The 23,754-nt window shown below is 44.2% G+C and overlaps 1 protein-coding gene across 1 annotated transcript; it reads right to left on the reverse strand.

The window, feature by feature from the left end:
* Nucleotides 1-3,514: 3,514 nt before the first annotated feature.
* On the reverse strand, nt 3,515-10,892 carry DUSP2 (dual specificity phosphatase 2). Its single transcript, XM_070765140.1, has 4 exons — nt 10,505-10,892; nt 7,348-7,481; nt 4,681-4,900; nt 3,515-3,752 (listed from the first exon to the last, which is right to left on the reverse strand). The coding sequence occupies exons 1-4, from the start codon at nt 10,890-10,892 to the stop codon at nt 3,538-3,540; spliced, it is 957 nt and encodes a 318-aa protein (XP_070621241.1). The 3' UTR covers nt 3,515-3,537.
* Nucleotides 10,893-23,754: the final 12,862 nt, after the last annotated feature.

A 23,754-nucleotide genomic window follows, 5' to 3' on the forward strand; every position in this document is an offset into this window, starting at 1 on the left:
TAACCTCTGCTGTGGGAATTCGTCTTTCTGGGTAGAAACCTGCATGGACGGGACCACTGCCATTTCCGCTTAAAAGCCCTCCACTCCCTATTTACAGTGGTGCCTCTACCTACGAACGCCTCTACTCATGAACTTTTCAAGATAAGAACCGGGTGTTCAATATTTGTTTGCAATTTTCCACTTACAAACCCCAGCCTCCGAAACTGTAACTGGAAAAGGCGGGGAGAAGCCTCCGTGGGGCCTCTCTGGGAATCTCCTGGGAGGAAACAGGGCTGGAAAAGGCAGGGAGAAGCCTCCGTGGGGCCTCTCTGGGAATCTCCTGGGAGGAAACGGGCAGAAAAGATGGTGAGAAGCCTCCGTGGGGCCTCTCTGGGAATCTCTTGGGAGGAAACGGGCAGAAAATCTCCTGGGAGGAAACAGGGTCGGAAAAGGCAGGGAAAGGCCTCTGTGGGGCTTCTTTAGGAATCTCCTGGGAGGAAACAGAGAGAGGAGAAGAGAGAAGGGAAGAGAAGACAGAATAAGAATAAAATAGAGAAGAGAAGAAGATGAAATTATTCCGTTAAAGAATAAATTTCTTCTTTAACGGAAGAAATGGAACATTTCATCCTAAGGCCGATTAAATGAAGGACCCTCCGCGCAACCAAGCAAAGCACTTTGAGACACACACATCCTGCCATATAAAAAGTGGTTGTTTTATTGCAACGGGTGTCAATAAATATAAAGTGCAGAAGACATTCTGAAATCAATGTCCTTCACAAAAGAGATTCTCCTCGCAGCACACACACGCGGAGGAACCTATGAGTATTGCTTTTTGGGGAGAGAGAGAGAGAGAGAGAAGAGGGGAGCAGTTTGGGGCCCAATCCCCCATTGCTCCGGACCCCCAACCCCCTGACGGTTGTGCTCAAAGAGAAGGAGACATCCCCAAATTGTCACACTTCACTTTTCAGATGGTTGAGGGCACCCTTCATCAATTCACACAGCATGCACCTATTGCAGTGGTACTTGTCAGTTGTTGGTACATCTGACCCAAAAGTACCAGATTAGGTTCTCTGGTGCGTTTCACCACAATAACACTGGGGAACAATTTGTAACACAATTTTTGAGTTTGATTTTTGAGCTTTTTTTATACTTAGGCATGCTGGTTTCAAAACTAGTTTGTTTTCTTCTACCACGTCAAGTTTTTTCTCTACGGCTTATATATATATATAATATAGTTAATTGGGCAACATGAGCATCAAATTGCATTTTTGACATAGCCCTCTTGCTAACTTCTTGGAAAATCTTGGTGGAGTCAGTGATGATCAGGGTGAGCGATTCCACCAAGATTTGAAGGTCACGGAGGCAGGGGATCAAGGTAGAATATTATTATTTTAAAATAATTAGATTTCTCATATATATTGTTTGTACTTACAATGTTGTACACCACCCCGAGTTGCTTCAAGAAGGGCAGCATAGAAATCTAATTAATAAATAAGTTAATAAATAGATGGGATGTACATATGATGGCTGACTATTGTTGGAGCGTCAAGTCCACAGATTAAACACTCCAGAAAAAGTTCTAACTGAATTTTTTTTTACCTTAATATAATTACCATTCGATTAAAAAACCATTTTGTATGAACACAATTTTAACCTGCAGTATTATTATTATTATTTATTAGATTTGTATGCCGCCCCTCTCCGTAACTGTTATAGCCTTTGTATGAATAAAATTATTCTTTGTAAACAGTATATTTGGTAAAAACTTACCAAAGAATAATTTTATTCATACTTGCACAATTACATGCACAATTTCTATGACTTTTGAGGGTGTCCTGTAGCTTAAAAAGTTGACGTGATAGACAAAAACTGTGCTTATTTTTGGATCCAGGGGCCAAATGTTAGTTGAAAACAAGTCACAGATTTGAGACAATTAAATTCTTGTTCCTCAGTGTAATGCAGAGCTCTCCAAACATGGCCCCTTTAAGACTTGTGGACTTCAACTCCCAGAATTCCCCAGCCAGCATGATCTCCACACTCCACACCTCCTTCTAGCCCTGATGACGCTACCGACTTTGGTAACAAAACGTTTTCAAGAAAACGGTTGTGCGCAGAGAGAGAAACCCAGAATTCAACCTTGAGCTACAAAAATATTTTCTTCTGTGGGTATCTCCATCTTTTAAGCTGTTGCTCGACTTTTTCCAATAAATGAACTGTTGGGCATTGAATGCATGGGGGGGAAAAGAATCTATCAGTGTCACTTTGCAAAGTGACATTTGGACGTCCCTATCACTGAGGTTCTACGTAATGGTCCACCATGGCAACGGATGACCAACAGCACCACAAGGTTGCTGGCTTTGGGCAAGGAATAAACTCAACGGTCCATCAACCGGAACCTGCCCCCACCATCCAATGCATTAGCAAGCTCAACCTCTTTTTTTTTAACTGTTAATTTTGATATATTTTATGACTTTTGAGTTTTAAAAAATTGAGGTCCTCCAAGATACCCAGGTATGAGCCACTTGGGCTGGAAAGGATGGCACTGTATCCAATTTTGGAGGACACGAAGGGAGATAGAGGGAGTCTTGGATTTAAAACAAGCTCATTTTGTGATGGTTCAGAGTTGGAAAAAGTGGCTTAGGACATTAGTTTGAAACGTGACCTAGAGGTGGAGCTCCTGCCTCACAATCAGCAGGTTGTGAGTTCGATCCTAGGTAGAGGCAGATGTTGGGCAGGGGGTTGGACTATAGATGACCTGCGAGGTCCCTTCCAACTCTGTTAAATCTGTTAAATAGGGCCGTTTTTTTCAGACTTTATGACTTTTGCCAAATCCACAAGGTCATTCACGGTTGACATTCCGATGCTTGACAAATGGGTCACATTTATGGCTGGGTCCCGAGGGTGGGGAGGGGAGAGTCACGTGATCTTCTTTGGGGACCTTCTGAACAGCAAAGTCCCCCCCTCGATTCACTTAACAACCGGATCGCTAGCTTAACGGCCGCCACAATTCCCTTAACAATGGCGGTGAGAAAAGCCGTCGGCTGGGAAAAAACGGGAGGGGAAAACACACTCAACACCTCTCTCTCTCTCTCTCTCTCTCTCTCTCTCTCTCTCTCTCTCTCTCTCTCTCTCTCGGCTCCCTCAACGTCGGGCTCAACGGGTGATCGTACCTTGTGGATCACCTCTTACTGGAGTTGAGTTGAATTTAGGCCAGGCATCCAAACTAGCAGTCGGCGGACAATACACAAGCGTACAAATAAATAACATTTGTCTCTCTTCGTCTCCAGCTTATTCGCTTTTTTTTTTTGTCTTTTGTCGCCGTGGAAATTTCACGCGGCGGAGGAGAAGTCCGACCAGGGTGGGTATAGCAGAGGGGGGCAATTCCCCGTCCCTCTTTGGGAGGTTGTTGCTGCCGATGAGTACAACTGATGGAAAAAAGGAGGCGGCCAGGGCCCAGCGCATGGCTCCCCTCCCTCCCCCGCCTGGGAGGTGTAAACAGAAACGCCCCCACCCCCTAAATCTGTGGTCCGTGAGAAGCCCCCCTCGGCCTCCTTGGGGCTAATGGCAGAGGACCTCGGTCTCGAACTGGAGGAGCTGTCCCATGAAGCCGAAGTTGGGCGAGATGACTCCGCGGCGCTGCTTGATGAAGTCGAAGGCTTCTTCCAGCCGCACCCGACGGCTCTGGATCAAGTAGGCAAGGCAGATGGTGGCGGAGCGAGAGATGCCCGCTTGGCAGTGTACCAGCACGTGCCCACCGCTGGCCTTGACGGAGTCTGCAGAGGGAAGAGGAGAGAAGAGGAGATCAGAGGTGTCTTCACCATCGGAAACTCCCCAGGCCTAAAAATAATAATAGACCCTTTGGCTGTTTTGGGGGGGGCACAGAATGGGGGCAATGAGGCCTCACGGCCCCACCTGGCAGGTGTAACGCTTGGAAGGCTGGCCAAAGAAAGAGGCCTGCTGTAGGTTATTATCAATTATTGCAATGGTAGGCAAACCTATCTTCCAATAAATCATCTCATTATTCTGCATTATTTAACTCTATAAAATTATGTTCTCTCTGTATCTAAGGTAAAGGTTACTTGCTTATTCAGCTCATAACAACAACAACAACAGAGTTGGAAGGGACCTTGGAGGTCTTCTAGTCCAACCCCCTGCTTAGGCAGGAAACCCTACACCACTTCAGACAGATGGTTATCCAACATCTGCTTAAAAACTTCCAGTGTTGGGGCATTCACAACTTCTGGAGGCGGGCTGTTCCACTGATTAACTGTTCTGATTGTCAGGAAATTTCTCTAGAGTAGAGTAGAGCAGAGCAGAGCAGAGCAGAGCAGAGCAGAATAGAATAGAATAGGACCTTGGAGGTCCTCTACCCTACACCACTTCAGACAAATAGTTATCCAATCTCTGCTTAAAAACTTCCAGTGTTGGAGCATTTACTGGTTAATTGTTCTAACTGTCAGGAAATGTCTCCTTAGTTCTAGGTAATGGATCTCTCCTCGATTGAGTCTCCACAGTATAACTACCATCATTCCTTCCAGCCAACAGATCAAACCGGGCCAACTACGGTAATTCTACCTTGCTTCTTCCAATGACTTCATTGGGGTCAACCAAGGGAGACCCTCCCTCATTCTACAGAAGGGTGAATTCCATCCCTCCCAGTTTACCAAGAAACAATGGGTTCCTCCAAACGATGGCACTCACCAATGAAATCTATGGCTTCCTGGAACCATATGCTGATATCGGCCATGTGGTTATCTTCTACCGGGATGCTCTTGTACAGGAAGTGTCCTTCGAAGTAGTTGGGGCAACTGGAAGAGACGTTAAGGACCGCCGTGATTCCCAGGGACTCCAGCACCTCTCGGTTGGAAGAATGGTAACAGCTACCCAAGTAAAGGAAGGGTAGGATCTCTACGGGTCCATTCTGAAAAGAGAAGAACCAAGAAGACAACCTTCAGCTTTGGGGTCCATCAATTAGCTGAAGACAGAACGTAGCTTCAACGTAGCTTTATTTATTTTATTTATCTATCTACTTGGATTTATTTTATTTATTTACTTGGATTTTAAAAAAAATATCTTTATTAACTATTAACCATTTAAAAAGACAAAGCAAATACAGAACAGAAATAATTTACAATAAAGACATTAACAAAAACAAACCATAGCCTATAAGAACATAAAAACTAACTTAAACACTTAAACGATTTATAAGTTTGCCAACCTACTGATTGGCATTGCTACTACAGCTTTCTAACTATTATTTTCCACATTATTTATAAAAAATCTTGACCGTGTTAATTTCACATTTATATCTAATAATAATAATAATTTTTTAAAAGGGAATAACAAGAAGTAACAAGATTGCTAAATTATTATTATTATTGTTGTTGTTGTTGTTATTATTATTATTATTATTATTATTATTATTATTATTTATTAGATTTGTATGCCGCCCCTCTCCGAAGACTCGGGGCGGCTAACAACAATGAAATGATAATACAGTATATTTGACTGTGATGTGAATATTTAGGATTTTAAGTATTATTTTTTTGTTAACCCAATTGTACCATCTATTCCAAGTTTGATAGAATTCTGAATTGTCTTTTTGTTGAATTTCCATTTGTCATTTTGTTCATCTCAGCAATTTCATAAATTTTATTTATTATATTTAAAGTTGATGGGATACTGCTTGAGTTCCATGTTTGCGCAAAGGTGATTCTGGCCGCAGTAATTATATGTATTATTAAATATCTAAACAAACCCCAACCCTGTGTTGCAAATCGTGGTCAATTTACATAATTTCCCAATTGAGAAGAAATCTCCAAATGTTAGGAGGAGAAAGAGGTGTTGTGTTACTATTTAAAACTTCTGGGTTAAATTGCATAATTCATTAACAGGAGGTGGAATAATGGAAGGGGTGACAGCTGAGAATTAAAGGGACTTTTGGCTCAGGTATAACCTGCAATTAAGCCACCAAGAAGGTAACTGATCTTCATACCTTCTTGGTTATCTCCAAGGCATTCCTGCCCGGAGATGGTTGCAATAGGCCATTAAACCATAATTAATTGATTTAGAAAATGATTATGCGACAGCTAAAATCCAAGTTTAGCATAGAATAGAATAGAATTCTTTCTTGGCCAAGTGTGATTGGACACACAAGGAATTTGTCTTTGGTGCAGATGCTCTCAGGGTACATAAAAGAAAATATACATTTGTCAAGAATTCTGCTTGTGATCACTTCTGAGCCATAAGTAAATAAACAGATGAATAAAAGAGAAGTACCACCTACTACTCTAAAACTATTAACTAAAATTATGGAATGTGCAGAAATGTCAAAATTAACGATGGAAATTCAAAGTAGAGATGAATCGGATTTCTACAAACCCTGGGGAAAATGGTATCATTGGCCAAGTCAAAGAAAATACCTGAATATTATTTTAAAAAGAAGACAACTAAACAATACTTCCCACCATCAACTCAAGAGATAAAAAGAAAATAGCTTTCATTTTGAATCACATTAGTTATTGAACAAGACATTTTTTTCAAACTGTATAAACTAATCCCCAAAGGACTGTTTACTTACACAAACCTACAATGACCATTAAAGATTATACTTCAACACTCAACTTGAATAACAACACTATATGAATAATCAACATTGAGGAGCAACATATAACATATAACTATAGAAACCGATACTATAGGTTGTTTGTGATCAAAATGCCAGCTAGATAGTTGTCATAACTCTTTTCTCTTCCCCTTTCTAATCTTTACTTTTCTTTTATTCTTCAATTCTATCTTTATTTTCTCTTTTTTGTTTAACTTGCATTTTTGAGATACTTTGTATTTGTTCATGTTCTCTTTTTAATGTATATACACTGCTCAAAAAAAATAAAGGGAACACTTAAAAAACAGAATATAACTCCAAGTAAATCTAACTTCTGTGAAATCAAACTGTCCACTTAGGAAGCAACACCAATTGACCATCAATTTCACATGCTGTCGTGCAAATTGAATAGTTGTGCAAATGAAATATTCAATGAGAATATTTCACTCATTCAAATGTGTTATTTGAGTGTTCCCTTTATTTTTTTGAGCAGTATATTTAATTTTAAAAACAAATTTTTTAAAGAGAAATACGGCCCTTCTCCTATGTCAACTTTGCGTTCCACCACACGGGCAATCATTTCTCCACGGATTACTCACTCAAGAAAGTCTAGACGGTTTAATTAAAGCAGGCCAGAAGATTAATTAAATATAGTATATATATGCCGCATATTTTGCTTGGGGAATTACAGGTGTGTCGGTAGGTCTGTAGCTGCTTCCCTTATCCATTTGCTCCTACACCTTTTACCTGGTCCAGGAACTTACCTGGTCATACAAGGGAGTCACCACTTCTGCGCCATTGTCTTCAGGGCTTCTCAAGGCTGCCGAGGAAGGCGCCAAGGTAGGTGGGGCCACTGCGCACAATTCTGGGAAGTTGGCTTGGAAGTGTTCGAATCCACCTAGATGAGAGGGATGGGGAGGAAGTGGGAAGGACGTTAAGCTGGGAGACAGCAGATAATAGCCATCTTCCAGGCTATTCCCGTCTGAACGGGAAAGCTGGTTAGCAGTCAGCAGGACGTTCTTGGTTCACGCCTAAAAGTGGCCTTTCTCAACCTTGGCAGTTTTCTGAGAGGTGGACTTCAATTCCCAGAATTCCCAAGCCAGCTGGGAGATTCCCAAGCCAGCTGGGGGAATTCTCAGAATTGGAAAAAGCCTTTATCCTTAATTTAATTTTATCACACAGGTCTACAAAAATATTTTTTGTAATCATCGCCGTTGACCTTGCACTTTTCTGAATCAATTTTTTTTGTTCCGATTTCAAAAATGTATACAGTTTTTCTGTAGCAGGTGTAGATTCCACTGACCAGCATCATTATTATAAGGTATAGGAAATATACTGGCGATATTAAGAAAACAGTAACACAGGTCTACAAAAAAATATTTTTGGTAATCATCACCGTTGACCTTGTACTTTTCTGAATCATTTTTTTTGTTCCTATTTTTAAACTGTCTATAGTTTTACTTTTAACAAGTATAGTTTCCATGGAACAGCATCGTTATTATAAAGTATAGGAAATATACTGGTGACATTAAAAAAACAGCAATCTACATATCAGAAAAAATGTAATCACAAAAATGCTTCCATATCAGACATTTTATGTGATAGAACAAAACTAAGCATATTTTTGGAATCAGCGCATCAAACTTCATAAAACAGACGTATTACTTTTGCTGGTGATTTGTGTGAGTTTGTGTGTGTGTGTGTTGACCAGTGTTATTTGTATTCTGCCTTCATTTTTTTTCGTTTTACAAATTTTACAGATTATCTCAGGGACCGCCTTCTGCCGCACGAATCCCAGCGGCCAGTTAGGTCCCACAGAGTGGGCCTTCTCCGGGTCCCATCAACTAAAAAATGTCGCTTGGCGGGACCCAGGGGAAGAGCCTTCTCTGTGGCGGCCCTGGCCCTCTGGAACCAACCCCCCCCCCAGAGATTAGAATAGCCCCCACCCTCCTTGCCTTTCATAAGATGCTTAAAACCCACCTCTGTCGTCAAGCATGGGGGAATTGAGATGCTCTTTCCCCCTGGGTCTTTACAATTTCATGTGTGGTATGTCTGTATGTATGTTTTTTTTAATATATTAATGGGTTTTTAAATCATTTTTAGTATTTATTGGATTATTATTGTACATTGTTTTATTACTGTTGTTAGCCGCCCCGAGTCTCCGGAGACGGGCGGCATACAAATCCAATAAATAAATAAAAATAAATAAATAAATAACTCAAGCCAGGGAATATATCCAACACACACCTTCCTCTTTCTATGTTGCCCACAACAACAACTATGTTGTGGGTTGGGCTGCGTGAGAGAGAGGGACTAACCCAAAGTCAACACAAACTGGCATTCGTGGCTAAGGTAAGACCTGAACTTTGAGTCTGCTGCTGCTTTCTAAGCCCAGGGGCCTTGACCACTAGTCCCAACTGTCTCTAATGATCCAAAATTTGCCAGCGGAAAGGACTCAAAGCAGGCAAGGGATATTTTTAATTCCAAGTATAATTTTAGGTGCTTCGGTGGTGACGTGGAAAAGCCACAGCTAAGTGATCCACTTGAGGAGATGCTAAACCACGTCTTGATAGATCACAGATGCTGACATGGGCTGTTTTTTCATTTGTGTGTTGGGTCTAAGCATCAGACATGACCCAGTGAGGACCAAGAGATGAAGCAAGAGCCAAAATCTTGCAGAGAGACACAAAGGATGTCACTTGACACTCTGCTTGACTGTGGGAAGAAATAATTGCAGATGTTCCAAACCATAGATTATGGACCATTAAACCGGGCACATGTCCAGTTTAATTCCTACTACAACATCCAGCTGGAATCTCCTTGGAAGTCAGAATGAACCTGGCCCGAAGGTCCGCTACGGCCGAGATTGGGCATTCGTGCCTTTTAATGAGATTCCACACAATTTAAAAAAAAAATGGATTTATGATTGGCAGGTGATGAACAAGTCACACACCGACCCAAATGAAGAGGTTGCAAGACAATGGTTGACACCTTGACTTCTTTGGCCATACTCCTGGGATCATCCTGATATCATTATCCTTTAGTTCTGTGAAGAGAGAAGCCAAGACTTCTGCCACCAGTCCTCAGCAGATGATCCCTGTTCTGTCTTTGAGAAAGGCTGCATTCACACAACCTGCCCAACTAGCCTGAAATAGACACTTGGGGAGGGTCAGATGGGGAGGAACCAACCATCATCGAGCACCAGAGACTGTGCCCAGAAGCCAGGCCAGTATCTAGGCTTGGTGTGAACCCATGGGACAATGGGTGGGTTAATTCTGGTTAATACATGTCATGTGTGAATCCAGATTGTGTAAAGCAAAGGTTGTTTGTTTGTTTGTTTGTTTGTTTGTTTGTTTGTTTGTTTGTTTGTTTGTTCGCTCACTCACTCACTCACTCATTCATTCATTCATCCATTCATGGGATTCATATTGCCACTTATTTGTGCATGGCGACTCAGAGGCAGCGTATAGAATATAAAATATCATCTAAAATAATAAAACTAATAAAAGAGGAGTTCTATAATAACATTAATGCAATCCCACCTCCAACAAAGGTCTCCCAAATGAAAGTAAGTTAACAGTAGGACATTTTTTTAGTTGCTTCTCCTGCCTCTGCCCTCGTGTATGTGTGTGTTGTGTGTATTTTGTGTTGTGTTGTGTGTGTGTGTGTAGGAACTACAAGCCGGCTTCATGCCTTCCCAGTCCCTGTGCGGACCCCGTCTCTTCCCCCTGCCGCTGCCCCCAGCCCTAGCCCTTGTGTGTGCGCCCGCGCGTTGTGTCTTTGTGTATGTGTGAAGCAACCACAGGCTGGCTCCTTGCCTTCCCATTACACCGCGGACCCCGTCCTTTCCCCCTGCCACTGCCCCCAGCCCTGGCCCTTGTGTGCCGCGCGTGCGCTGTGGGTGCGCGCCATCCTCCTCACCTTGCAGCAGGTAGATGTGCGCGGCGCCGGCCCTCTCCTCCCGCAGCAGCGCGTTGAGCAGCAGCCGGGCCAGGCTGTCCGGCCTGAGGGCCGCCGCGGAGCCGCCGCCTTCGTCCAGCACCACCAGATGGGCCAGCTCGCCTTTGCGCAGCCGGGCCAGCAGCGCCCGATCCGGCACCAGCCGCTCCAAGCTGACGCCGCTCCGGCCCCGCGACCGCCGCCGCAGCAGCCCGTTCCAGGGGACCGGCCGGGCGTCCAGCAGGTGCGCCTGGCAGTAAGCCAGGAAGGGCCGGCAGTCCAGCACCAGCGTCCGGCCGCTCTCGTGCGGGTCGCGCAGCAAGCGCGCCAAGCCGGAGCTCTCCAGCGGCACCACCACCTCGATGACCATGCCGGCGTAAAAAAAAAAGACGGGGGGACACCACGCGTGGGCAGGCTCGGTTCACACGACACGCGAGTCCAGGGATGGCCCTCGCTGGGTTCTGCCTGCGCTGCCGGCCGGGAAGGAGCCTAAATAGGCTGCCAAGCCCCGCCCGCCTCGGCCATAGTCTGCGTGTCACAAGGAACTCCCCACCTGGGCCGCGCCCCTCCCTCCTTCCCTGCCTCCTTCCCCGGGAGGGGGGAGAGTTCCCCGCCTGGGCACATGCTCTACAATGCGCGCCTGGGCATCCCTTGGTCTCCAAAGAGATGCCAGGGATTCCAAGGGAGGGAGGGAGGGAGAGAAAGGAGGGAAGGAAAGAAAGGAGCAGGAAGGAAGGGAGAGAAGGAACGGAAGAGAAAGAGGAAGGAAGGAAGGAAGGATGTGATGGATGGGAAGGAAAGGAAGGAAGGAGGGATATAGGAATGGACAAAGGAAGGGAGGGAGGGAAGGAGGGAGGGAGGAGAGAGGGAGGATGGATGGATGTAGGCACAGAGAAAGGAAGAGAGGAAGGAAGGAAGGAAGGGAGAGAGGGAATAAGGAAGGAGACAAAGAAGATTGAAGGAAGAAAGGAGGAAGGGAAAGAGGAAGAAGAGAAGGAAGGGAGGAAAAGGGAGGGAGGAAGGAGGGAGAGAAAGAATAGAAGGAAAGAAGAAAGGAGGAAGGGAGGGAGAGAAGGAAGGAAGGGGATTGACAGAAGAAAGGAGGGATGTAGGAATGGAGAAAGAAAGGGATGGAGGGAGGGGGGATGGATGGATGTAGGGACAGAGAAAGGAAGGGTGGGAGGGAGGGAGGGAGGAGGGAGACAAAGAGGATTGAAGGAAGAAAGGAGAAAAGGAAAGAGGAAGAATGGAAGGGAGGGAGAGAAGGAAGGAAGCAAGGAAAGAAAGAAGGAAAGAAGGAAGGAAGGAAAGAAGGAAAGAGTAAAGCAATGGACCCCAGGAATCACAAATTTCATTTAGCAGGGGTTCCCTTTGGCAAATCATCTTAGCTGCATTATTGGCTTCATTCTCTGAGAAGGGGATGGCGTCTCTACAGTCTCCAGGGCCTGTTTTCTTGGGAAGTTTGGAAAACTCCTCCGAATTCCAGAATAACAAAGTTGGAGCCTTGGAGGTCTTCTAGTCCAACCCCCTGCTTAGGCAGGAAACCCTACACTACTTCAGACAGATGGTTATCCAACATCTTCTTTAAAACTTCCAGTGTTGGAGCATTCACAACTTCTGGAGGCAACTTCTGTTCCACTGATTAATTGTTCTCACAGTCAGGAAATTTCTCCTTAATTCTAAGTTGCTTCTCTCCTTGCTTAGTTTCCACCCATTGCTTCTTGTTCTACCTTCAGGTGCTTTGGAGAATAGGTTGACTCATTCTTTGGGGCATATTGAGATATTGGAAGACTGCTATCCTTTCTCCCCTGGTCCTTCTTTTCATTAAACTAGCCGTGCCCAGTTCATGCAACCGTTCTTCATATGTTTTAGCCTCCAGTCCCCTAATCATCTTTGTGGCTCTTCTCTGAACTCTTTCTAGAGTCTCAACGTCCTTTTTGCATCGTGGCGACCAAAACTGAATGCAGGATTCCAAGTGTGGCCTTCCCAAGGCCTTATAAAGTGGTATTAACACGTGATCTTGATTCTCTCCCTCTGTTGATGCAGCCTAGAACTGTGTTGGCTTTTTTGGCAGCTGCTGCCCACGGCTGGCTCCTATTTAAATAGTTGTCCACCAGGTCTCCAAGATCCCTCTCACAGCTACTACTGTTGAGCCAAGTACCACCTATATTGTCACCTGTGTGTTTTATTTTTCTTGCCTAAATGTAGAACCTGACTTTTTTTCACCTCTGAATTTCATTTGGATGATGGATGGGCTGGGGATGGGAACAAGCCAAGGATGTGGGCACCACCACCACCACCACCTCCAAAAAACAGTTCGGTTGTAGGGGAGAAGGGTTAACCCTACCCAGCCCCACTCCAGAATGAAATGTTTGGGAGGAAGATACGAAAAGAGGCAGAATATTTATATATTTCCCCAAAAGGAGAAGTGGGAGGCAAAATCTCAGCTTCTCTTCATGGACTCAGGGCAGTTTACAAAGATAAAATAGACCTGGATGACGAAATAAGGCTCAGTGGCAGCAACAGATAAGGATTTAACACAGAGGTGAAAGGATGAAATTGGATATTGAGTAAAGATATGTATGTTTTAATATAGAATATATGAAATAATAATAATAATATAAAAAGGGAGATAAGGGAATAGATTTTATAATATCGTTATTTGTAGAGGATACGTGTTTGATGAGAAGTTAACTTTAATTAATTTAGCAGAGAGGAGCAAATTTTAAGATATTTAGACTTTCTTTTTGAACATTTAATGTAACAAGGAAATATTGTGTGTTATTACTTTTAGGCATTGACTCGGTGTTTTTTATTGCATATGCTGTTATTTTACTGTATGTTGGAGAAAAACAAAGAAAATTTTATACGCGAGGATAAAAGAGACATGGTGGCAATAAATATAATTTCATACATAAAAAAATCAGTAAAACCCACTATAAAAAAATCAGTCACCCTTCTATTATTATTATTATTATTATTATTATTATTATTATTATTATTATTATTTAGATTTATAGGGGGTGATTGATGTATTCCCTTGTTGACTAGTAAGATTTATGTGTGGTATGATTGGGTAGCATTGACTGTTTTTAAATGATTGTGGGTTTTTAGCTTTAGTTTTTAATTATTGGATTTGTACTACATTGTGTGTTGTTGTTGTGAGCCGCCCCAAGTCTTTGGAGAGGGGCGGCATACAAATCTAATAAATTATTATTATTATTATTATTGTTGTTGTTGTTGTTGTTATTGTTATTATTATTTGCCGCCCCTCTCCGAGGAAGGAAGGAAAGAAAGAAAGAAGAGGAAGGAAGGAAAGAAAGAAAGAAGAGGAAGGAAGGAAAGAAAGAAGAGGAAGGAAGGAAGAAAAGAATAGGAAGGGAGAGAGGGAGGGAAGGAACAAAAGAAGAATAAAGGAAGGAAGGAGGGAAGGAAGAAAGGAAGAATAGAAAGGGAGGGAGGGAAAGAAAGAAGAGGAAGGAAGGAAGCAAAGAAAGAAGAGGAAGGAATGAAAGAAAGAAAGAAGAGGAAGGAAGGAAAGAAAGAAGAGGAAGGAAGGAAAGAAAGAAGAGGAAGGAAGGAAAGAAAGAAGAGGAAGGAAGGAAGGAAGAAAAGAATAGGAAGGGAGAGAGGGAGGGAAGGAACAAAAGAAGAATAAAGGAAGGAAGGAGGGAAGGAAGAAAGGAAGAATAGAAAGGGAGGGAGGGAAAGAAAGAAGAGAAAGGAAGGAAGCAAAGAAAGAAGAGGAAGGAATGAAAGAAAGAAAGAAGAGGAAGGAAGGAAGGAAAGAAAGAAGAGGAAGGAAGGAAAGAAAGAAGAGGAAGGAAGGAAGGAAGGAAGAAAAGAATAGGAAGGGAGAGAGGGAGGGAAGGAACAAAAGAAGAATAAAGGAAGGAAGGAGGGAAGGAAGAAAGGAAGAATAGAAAGGGAGGGAAGGAGGGAGGGAGGGAAAGAAGAGGAAGGAAGGAAGGAAAGAAGAGGAAGGAATGAAAGAAAGAAAGAAGAGGAAGGAAGGAAGAATAGGAAGGGAGGAAGGGAAGAAAGAAAAGGAAAGAAGGAAAGAATAGGAAGGGAGGGAGGGAAGGAAGGAAGGAATGAAAGAAGAGGAAGAAGAAGAGGAAGGCAGGCACATGCGTGCCCTTTTCACATCCTGGGGTCTCCTGTCTGAGCAGGGGGTTGGACTAGTAGACCTCTAAAGTCCCTTCCAGCTCTATTTCATAGTCTATAGTCGAAGACCAGGCGGGGCCTTTACCCAGTAAAGAGAAGCTGGTGTGAGGGCTCGTTTTGTCTTGGCACCAGCAGGTGGCGCTGCAGGCACTGAGCCATCCAAAGGGATAGAATAGAATAGAATTCTTCATTGGCCCAGTGTGATTGGACACACAAGGAATTTGTCTTTGGTGCAGATGCTCTCAGTGGACATAAAGGAAAAATATACATTTGCCAAGAATCAGGAGGTGCAACACTTAACGAGTGTTAAAAAGCAATGAGGAAACAATCAATATTAATAAAAATCAACACAGTCCTACAGTCCTAAGTGGGAGGAAAAGGATGATAGAAACGATGAGAAAAACTAGTAGAAATAGAAGTGCAGACTTAGTAAAAGGTTTGACAGTGTTGAGGGAATTATTTGTTTAGCGGAGCGATGGCGCTCAGGAAACAACTGTTCTTGTGTCTAGTTGTTCTTGTGTGCAAGGCTTTGTGCCATCGTTTTGAGGGTAGGAGTTGAAACACAGTTTATGTCCAGGATGCGAGGGGTCAGTAAATATTTTCCCCACCCTCTTTTTGACTTGTGCAGTCTATAGGTCCTCAATGGGAGGCAGGTGATGACAAGAATGGGAGCCACGTTGTGAGTTTCTGTTCCGTGTTGAAACAAGGAGTCATTTTGGATGGCTGAGCAAAACTCTCCATCCCTCCACCACGTAGCACCTACTCTGGGGTTCCACACAATCCATGTCAGGCACAAAGACTCCGCATCCTATGTTCGGTTACTGTTCGAAAGATTTACCGTTCAAGGAATAAATGCACATGAAGCTACTCGACAAAAGCACTAAAGCAGCACCCGATGAGGGTCGACAGTATTCAAAGAAGGGTGGGACTTAAGCTGCAATGGAATGGAATAGAAAATAGAACGGAATAGAATAGAAAAGAATAGAATAGAAAATAGGATGGAATGGAATAGAATGGAATAGAAAATAGAATAGAACAGAACAGAATAAAATAGAATAGAAAATAGAACAAAATGGAATGGAATAGAATAGAATAGAAAATAGAATAGAATAGAATAGAATAGAATAGGAATATTCTTGCAAATACTCGATGGTGGACATTGAAAATGCAATGTTTTCTTTTTCAGCACCTCAGATGTTGGAGAAAAATCCGACCTCCGTGTAAAGCTTGGACTCTACTCAATCCCTTTTCTTTCTTGTCCTGGACCCATTTCGCTGATTCTCCCCGACACAAATTCGCGGGCTGCTTCACACGACCCTCTCGTCTGGATGGGGCCGTGGGAGGTTCAACAGGGGAACCCAGGCCTGGTCATGTGAAGCCGCCTTATTAGGCTCGTGAATCCAGCCACTCTTTTATTAACTCCAGCTTATTTCCGACGGAGCCTCCCGAGACGAGGAAACACCCGGGGGCCCATTACCCAATCCTTTGTGTTTATTTGTGTGCACTTACGGAGGTGTCTGTGCTTCTCCTCCATTGGACATGGGTTCGAGGAGGTCACGCCCAGGTCTTTGATTGTCTTGGAGGAAACTCCTTTCCATATCACCCGCAGATCATCATCCTCCACAGATGGAGCAAATTTTAATATTTATTGATTTGATTTGATTTGATTCCTGCGCCACCCTATCCTCCAGACTCACAACAAAATAGTACACAATACATAGAAATCTAATTTAGAACACAATAAAACGCCCAGTCTCTTAAAAACCAATCACTCACATTCAAACAATTGGAGATAAATTCGATTTGTCGGCCAGGGGTTAGGTGGTGTTCTTAGGGGGCTGTAAATTTTTTTACTACCACACTGTGGGTGTGGCTTATTTTGTGGGCGTGTCTTGCTGGCCATGTGACCAGGTGGGAGTGGCTTGATGATCACGTGACCAGGGGGTGGCTTAAAGGTCATGTGAGTGGCTTAAAGGTGGCCAACTTGAGGTCACTCACGTCAAGAGTTAGGGTTAGGGTGTCTGGCCTCTCCTCACCTCTAAAAGATGCAATTTCCTTATCTATTTACTATTGCTGAACATCCAAAATATACTCTTTAATTCTATGTATAGATGCCACAGGTGTACATACATATTACACACAGGCACACAAAAATATAAATTATCTACTATATAAAGTATATGTACACACACACACAGTTCTAAAATTATACACATTCAACCTCATTTACTGTGATAGGAAAAACCTACCCAGAGCCCAGAAGGGGAAAATTAAAAGAAAAATCAAAATTTCTCTACCGGTTCTGTGTATCTGACCAATTTTTTTCTACCAGCTCTGTGTATCTGGCCATACCTGTAGGAGCCCATCACTGCTTAGCGGTCACAAGCCTATCGGCAAAGATGGGTCTTTAGGTTCTTGTGGGAGGCAAGGAGCGTGGGGGCAGTGCGAATCTCCGGGGGGAGCCGATTCCAGAGGGCCGGAGCCCCCACAGAGAAGGCTCTTCCCCTAGGCCTTGCCAAACGATATTGTCTATCCAGAGATAGGTACCAAACCCCATTTTTTTTAAAAAAATAAAATAACATGAAATGAAACCTCAGCATGATGTAATATCCTCCAGCAGTGTCAATCAATCCTGCCTCACTTCCTTGTCTTGGGTTTGGTGGCAGAAAATGTGACAATTCCCCCCCTCGCGCCGCCGCCACTTTCAACCCACAACTTTTGCAGGAAACGTGCCCCCTCCCGGTTCAAAGCTCCCACCACCACTTCCTTTATCAATGAAGCAACTTGTTCCATTGGGGTTTTTTTGGGGTTTTTATCTTTCTCCCACTCTCACCTGGGACCCTTCAGTGGCGGTTTCTTTTTTAAGAAAATAGAACCATGGTCCCAAAGGTGTAAGGATTTGCTATTTTCCTTCCTTGCACAGAGGCTCTGGGAGGGCGTTTATGGCTTCCAGAGAGACTCTGGGGGGATGAGGGAGGGTGTTTTTACCCTCCCCTGGCTCCAGGGAAACCTTTGGAGCCTGGCTAGGCTAAAGTGACCATTTGCCAAAAAGAGAGAAAGATAGAGGGAGGAAAGAAGAGAGAGAGAAAGAGAGCAAAAAAGAGAGGAAGGAACAAAGGAAGAAAGAAAGAAAGAAAGAAAGAAAGAAAGAAAGAGGGACCGAAAGAGAGAGAAAGAAAGAGGAAGAAAGAAAGAGAGGGAGGGAGAGAGAGAGAAAGAGAGAGAAATAGAGAGAAAGGGAGGGAGGGAGGAAGGAAGAGAGAGAAAAGAAACAGAAAGAGAGGAAGGAATGAAGAGAGAAAGAAAGAGGGATGGAGAGAGAGAGAAAGAATGAGGAAGGAAGGAAGACAGAGAAGGAGGGAAGGAGGGAGGGAGAAAGAAAGAGAGAGAAATAGAGAGAAAGGGAGGGAGAGGGAGGGTGGAAGAGAGAGAGAAAGAGAGAAAGGAAGGAATGAAGAGAGAAAGAAAGAGGGATGGAGAGAGAGAGAGAAAGAAAGAGGAAGAAAGAGAGAGAGAGAGACAGAGAAAGGGAGGGAGGGAGGGAGGAAGAGAGAGGGCATTGAATTATGGATGTGGGCACTCACACATGCGCAATAGCATGCACGCACGCTCTTTCGGCCCCCGAGGAAAAAAAGGTTCACCACCTCTGGTGTAGGATCTCTTGCTTGGGTGTGGGGCTGGACTAGATGACCTACAAGGTCCCTTCCAATTCTCTTAACCTATTTAATTGAAATGTGTTCCTGGTTTTGGGTTGGTTGTTTTCTTGGCCGCTTTGCATGTGAACTTTTGCAAAGTTTGCGATTGTTTTCCTTTTATTTCAATTCCGTTCCCCACCCAGAGACACTCACTGAGATTCCTGGCCAAATACCTTGGATATATAAATAAACAAGCGCCTGTAATTCCCCAGACAGTTTGCTTTAAGACATGTGGATATCAACTCCCACATTATGGAGGTGGATGGACACACGTGTTAAGGTTGCTAAATGTTGACAAAGATTTTTCAACTTCACCGGAGCTGGAAGAGGAGGAGGAAGAGGAGGAGGAGGAAGACTGTGGGGCCCTTGGTGGTCTCCCAGCTTGGATATTTTCTACCATCCTTTAGTGTTGCACAATCCTACCCTGTTTCCCCAAAATAAGACCTCCCCTGATAATAAGTCCAATCGGGCCTTATAAAGTCAAGCGCTTATTTCAGAATTGAAAAAAATATAAGACAAGGTCTTATTTTCGGGGAAGGAAGAAAGGAACAAAGGAAAGGAGGGAGGGAGGGAGGAGATAGATCAGTGGAGATAGATGGATGGATGGATGGATTAGATAGCTAGGTAGATAGGTAGGTAGGTAGGTAGGTAGGTAGATAGATAGATAGATAGATAGACAGAGAGATAGATAGATAGATAGATAGATAGATAGATAGATAGATAGATAGATAGAAAGATAGACAGAGAGAGAGAGAGAGAGAGAGAGAGATAGATAGATAGATAGATAGATAGATAGATAGATAGATAGAAAGATAGACAGACAGAGATAGATAGATAGATAGATAGATAGATAGATAGATAGATAGATAGATAGATAGATAATATGGATGGATGGATTAGATAGATAGGTAGGTAGATAGGTAGGTAGGTAGATAGGTAGGTAGGTAGGTAGGTAGGTAGGGATGGATAGATAGATAGATAGATAGATAGATAGATAGATAGATAGATAGATAGATAGATACCCTATTTCCCCCAAAAGAAGACCTCCCCTGATAATAAGCCCAATCAAGCTTTTGAGTGCATGGTAGTAAGGCCAAGCGCTTATTTCAGGGTTTCAAAAAATGTAAGACAGGGTCTTACTTTGGGGAAAACACGGTAGAACTGATGACGTTACCTAGTTTGGTTAATGAAATGTCGGCAAGAAAGCCACCTCACTCAGAGGGGCCCTTGGATGAAAGACTCCCAGCCTTCATTCCGGGGGGCCTAAAGGGGTCCTTGGTCCCTGCGGAGAAGAGCGTCCCAGGGGCTCGAATGGCTCCCTGAAGGACAACCTCCCTCCCAGGCTCCCAACTCCGGCCGAGGGCCACGTGCGAGAGAGCTGCCTTGCTCCAGGCAGGCAGGGGAGGCTGCAGCCTACGGACTAATAGGCACCTGCAGCAAAGAATGGGGCCCGACAGGTCTCTTCCGCCCACTTTGGCCTCTGGGTTCCGCGGCTGCAACACTTGGACCGAGCTAGAAAGCGGCGCATTCCAAGCCCCTGAGCCGGGGGGAGCCCCTCCCTGGGCCGGGTGCAGCTGCCTTCTTTGCCGAAAAGAGGTTCTACTCATTGGAGCGAAAGAAGGGGGAGATGTGCAGCCCCCTCCAGGCTGAATAGGCTTAGGGAAGCGCATTAATGCTCCTTCTTTGCATGAGGCTCGGTCCCTGCCCTCCACCACCACCACAAGGGATCTATTTATTTATTTGTTTGTTTGTTTGTTTCTTTGTTTGTTTGCTTGCTTGTTTTGTCAAGTACATATTGGTGATATACAAAGATATAACAATATTCATATACATTATTATTATGTCAGTACAACACAGCAAACGAGATCACTATGCTGGATTTCGTATTTCATCCCCAGTCGGGCGCTTCCCAAGCACCTAGGACTGCGTGATGTAGCGGCGCATTATGTTTGCCGATCCCAGTAAAGCGGCCTTTTGCAATTGACAGGTGGAGATTTTGTCAATTCCGATGGTTTTCAAATGTCCGCTGAGATCCTTTGGCCCTGCGCCCAGCGTGCCAAGGACCACTGGGACCACTTTCACGGGCTTATGCCAGAGTCGTTGCAGCTCAATTTTTAGATCTTCGTATTTCACTCATTTCTCTAGCTGCTTCTCCTCAATTCTGCTGGGATTGTGATGTCGATGATCCATACTTTCTTTTTCTCCACGATCACAATGTCTGGTGTGTTATGCTTCAGAATTCGGTCAGTCTGAAGTCGTAAGTCCCACAGTAGTTTTGCTTGCTCATTTTCGACCACTTTTTCGGGATTATGATCCCACCAGTTCTTTGCCACTGGTAAATGGTAGTTCCGGCACATGTTCCAGTGGATCATCTGTGCCACAGCATCATGTCTATCATGTAGTTAGTCTGTGCGATCTTTTTATTATTGTTGTTGTTGTTGTTGTTGTTGTTGTTGTTGTTGTTATTATTATTATTATTATTATTATTATTATTATTATTTAGATTTGTATGCCGCCCCTCTCCGAAGACTAGTAGATACTAGTAAGAGAGAGAAACATTGGGACAGGCGACGGAAGGCACGCTGGCGCACTTATGCACGGCCCTTACTGCCCTACATAAAAGAAAAAAAGAGACGTTTGTCAAAAATCATATAACAACACTATAATTGTTGTGTTTGGAATTCTCTAATTCCAGTGGAATCTAATAATGTCCCTTCTGCAGATCACCGACAGTTTTAATCCCTCTTCGTTCAGGCTGCCATGTCGCTTAAAGCAGAATAGATACGGAAGCTGGCTGAGATGAACACCGAAGATTATGCAGGCGTTCACATGTGTATTAGGGCAGTGTTTCCCAACCTTGGCAACTTGAAGATATCTGGACTTCAACTCCCAGAATTCCCCAGCCAGCGAATGCGAAGTCCAGATATCTTCAAGTTGCCAAGGTTGGGAAACACTGCGTTAGGGCACTTACAAAAATAATGGGTGGGAAGGAAACAAGGCAGAAATCCAATAAAAGTTGCAGGATAGTTTTTAAGAGTTGCCGCATACCCAGTGGGGAACAAAATCTTGCCTAAGCCCAGATCAGAGGCGCACGAGGCAAAAAAGGTGGGAGAAACCAGGTAGGGTGTGCCCCAATGAGTGAGCCAGGCTGGGATGAACCACTGGTGTTGATGAGCTCTCCAGTTGGAGTTTTTGTTTCTTCGGTCTTTACGGTAGAACATAAGCATCAGAGAAAGGCAAATGGGTGAACAGTGCAGTCAGGCAGTAGGGAAAGCGAGTCGGATGCTTGGCTGCATAGCTAGAGGTATCACAAGCAGGAAGAGGGAGATTGTGATCCCGCTGTATAGAGCGCTGGTGGTGAGACCCCATTTGGAATAATACTGTGTCCAGTTCTGCGGACCTCACCTACAAAAAGAGATGGATCAAATGGAACGAGTCCAAAGGCGAGCTACAAAAATGGCTCTTTTATAACTTGTGGATCAAGGACACCCAAGTTGCGGACCCTCTCTGAAGGGGTTAGTAATTCCCCCCCCCCAAGGTGATGGACGGACAGATGGAATTGTCCTTGGGAGGCAAAACCCACAGCCACTCCGTCTTGTCAGGATTGAGTTTGAGTCTGTTGACACCCATCCAGACCCTAACAGCCTCCAGGCACCGGCACATCACTTCCACTGCTTTACAGTAGAACATAAGCATCAGAGAAAGACAAACGAGTGAACAGTGTGGTCAGGCAGTAGGGAAAGCGAGTAGGATGCTTGGCTGCAGAGCTAGAGGTATAACAAGCAGGAAAAGGGAGATTGTGATCCCACTGGTAAGACCCCATTTGGAATATACAGTGTTCCCTCGCTTTTCGCGGGGGATGCGTTCCGAGACCGCCCGCGAAAGTCGAATTTCCACGAAGTAGAGATGCGGAAGTAAATACACTATTTTTTGCTATGGACAGTATCACAAGCCTTCCCTTAACACTTTAGACCCCTAAATTGCAATTTTCCATTCCCTTAGCAACCATTTAGATTATTACTCACCATGTTTATTTATTAAAGTTTATTTTAAAAAATATTTATTAAAAGCAGACGAAAGTTTGGCAATGACATATTACATCATCGGGTGGGAAAAACCGTGGTATAGGAAAAAAACCTGGGAAGTATTTTTTAATTAATATTTTTGAAAAACCGTGGTATAGACTTTTTGCGAAGTTCGAACCCGCGAAAATCGAGGGAACACTGTACTGTGTCCAGTTCTGGAAACCTCACCTACAAAGAGAGATGGATGAAATTGAACAGGTCCAAAGACGGGCGACAAAAATGGCTCTTTTACAATCATGCTGGCTCAAGGAATTCTGGGAGTTGAAGTCCAGATGTCACAGAAGAGCCCACTCTGCCTACCCCTGGTCTAGCAAATGTTTTGTATGTGCTGTGGGAAGACCACGAGCAGCCTCCAAAAAGCTTTCACCAGCCATTGCCACCATGAAGTCCATGTGCTTCCTAAACAGAAGCAGGAGAACATGTGCTCGTCCATGTGCTGCTTTCAGAGATTTCATTCCATCCACCTCAACAGCTGTGCACCTGGCCCATACGCCCCGGTTGGTGCTGATTGGAGTCTCCGATTCCTTTCGACACCCTGGGTTTTATGTTCTTTATTTTGAGGGCTCCACCTCTGCTACGGCATTGTTGTTGTTGTTGCAAAAAAAAAAAAAGGAGACGCCTCACCAGCCGGCTTTCCATAATTTACTGATAGGGGGAAGACCCGGAATAAGAAGAAAAAGTTTGATGTTCGAATCTCGGGGAGATGAAGAGTCTTCAGCTAAGCAAGAGGACAACCCAGAAATAGGAAGCATGAGAATCTTCAGAGTTCAGACCTAATCTCGGAACCACCTTTCAAATCTTTTGGAGCAGAAGAGAACTACCAGAGAACTGGACAAGAGCTCAAGCTACGAAAAAGGGGGAAAAGTGGATCCAGGAACTCATATCTATCGTCCAGTCTCCAACCTTCTCTTTATGGGGAAGGTTGTTGAGAAGGTGGTGACGCTCCAGCTCCAGCGGTCCTTGGAAGAAGCCGATTATCTAGGTCCCCAGCAGTCGGGCTTCAGGTCCGGCTACAGCACGGAAACTGCTTTGGTCGCGTTGATGGATGATCTCTGGTGGGCCCGGGACAGGGGTTTATCCTCTGTCCTGGTACTTCTTGACCTCTCAGTGGCTTTCGATACCATCGATCATGGTATCCTTCTCTGCCGGCTGGAGGGGTGGGGAGTGGGAGACACTGTCCTTCAGTGGTTCTCCTCCTACCTCTCCGGTCGGTTGCAGTCGGTGTTAGTGGGGGGTCAGAGGTCGACCTCTATGTTTCTCCCTCGTGGGGTTTTTGTATCCTGTG

The sequence above is a fragment of the Erythrolamprus reginae genome, chromosome 12, assembly GCF_031021105.1.
Source record: "Erythrolamprus reginae isolate rEryReg1 chromosome 12, rEryReg1.hap1, whole genome shotgun sequence".
NCBI lineage: Eukaryota > Metazoa > Chordata > Lepidosauria > Squamata > Dipsadidae > Erythrolamprus > Erythrolamprus reginae.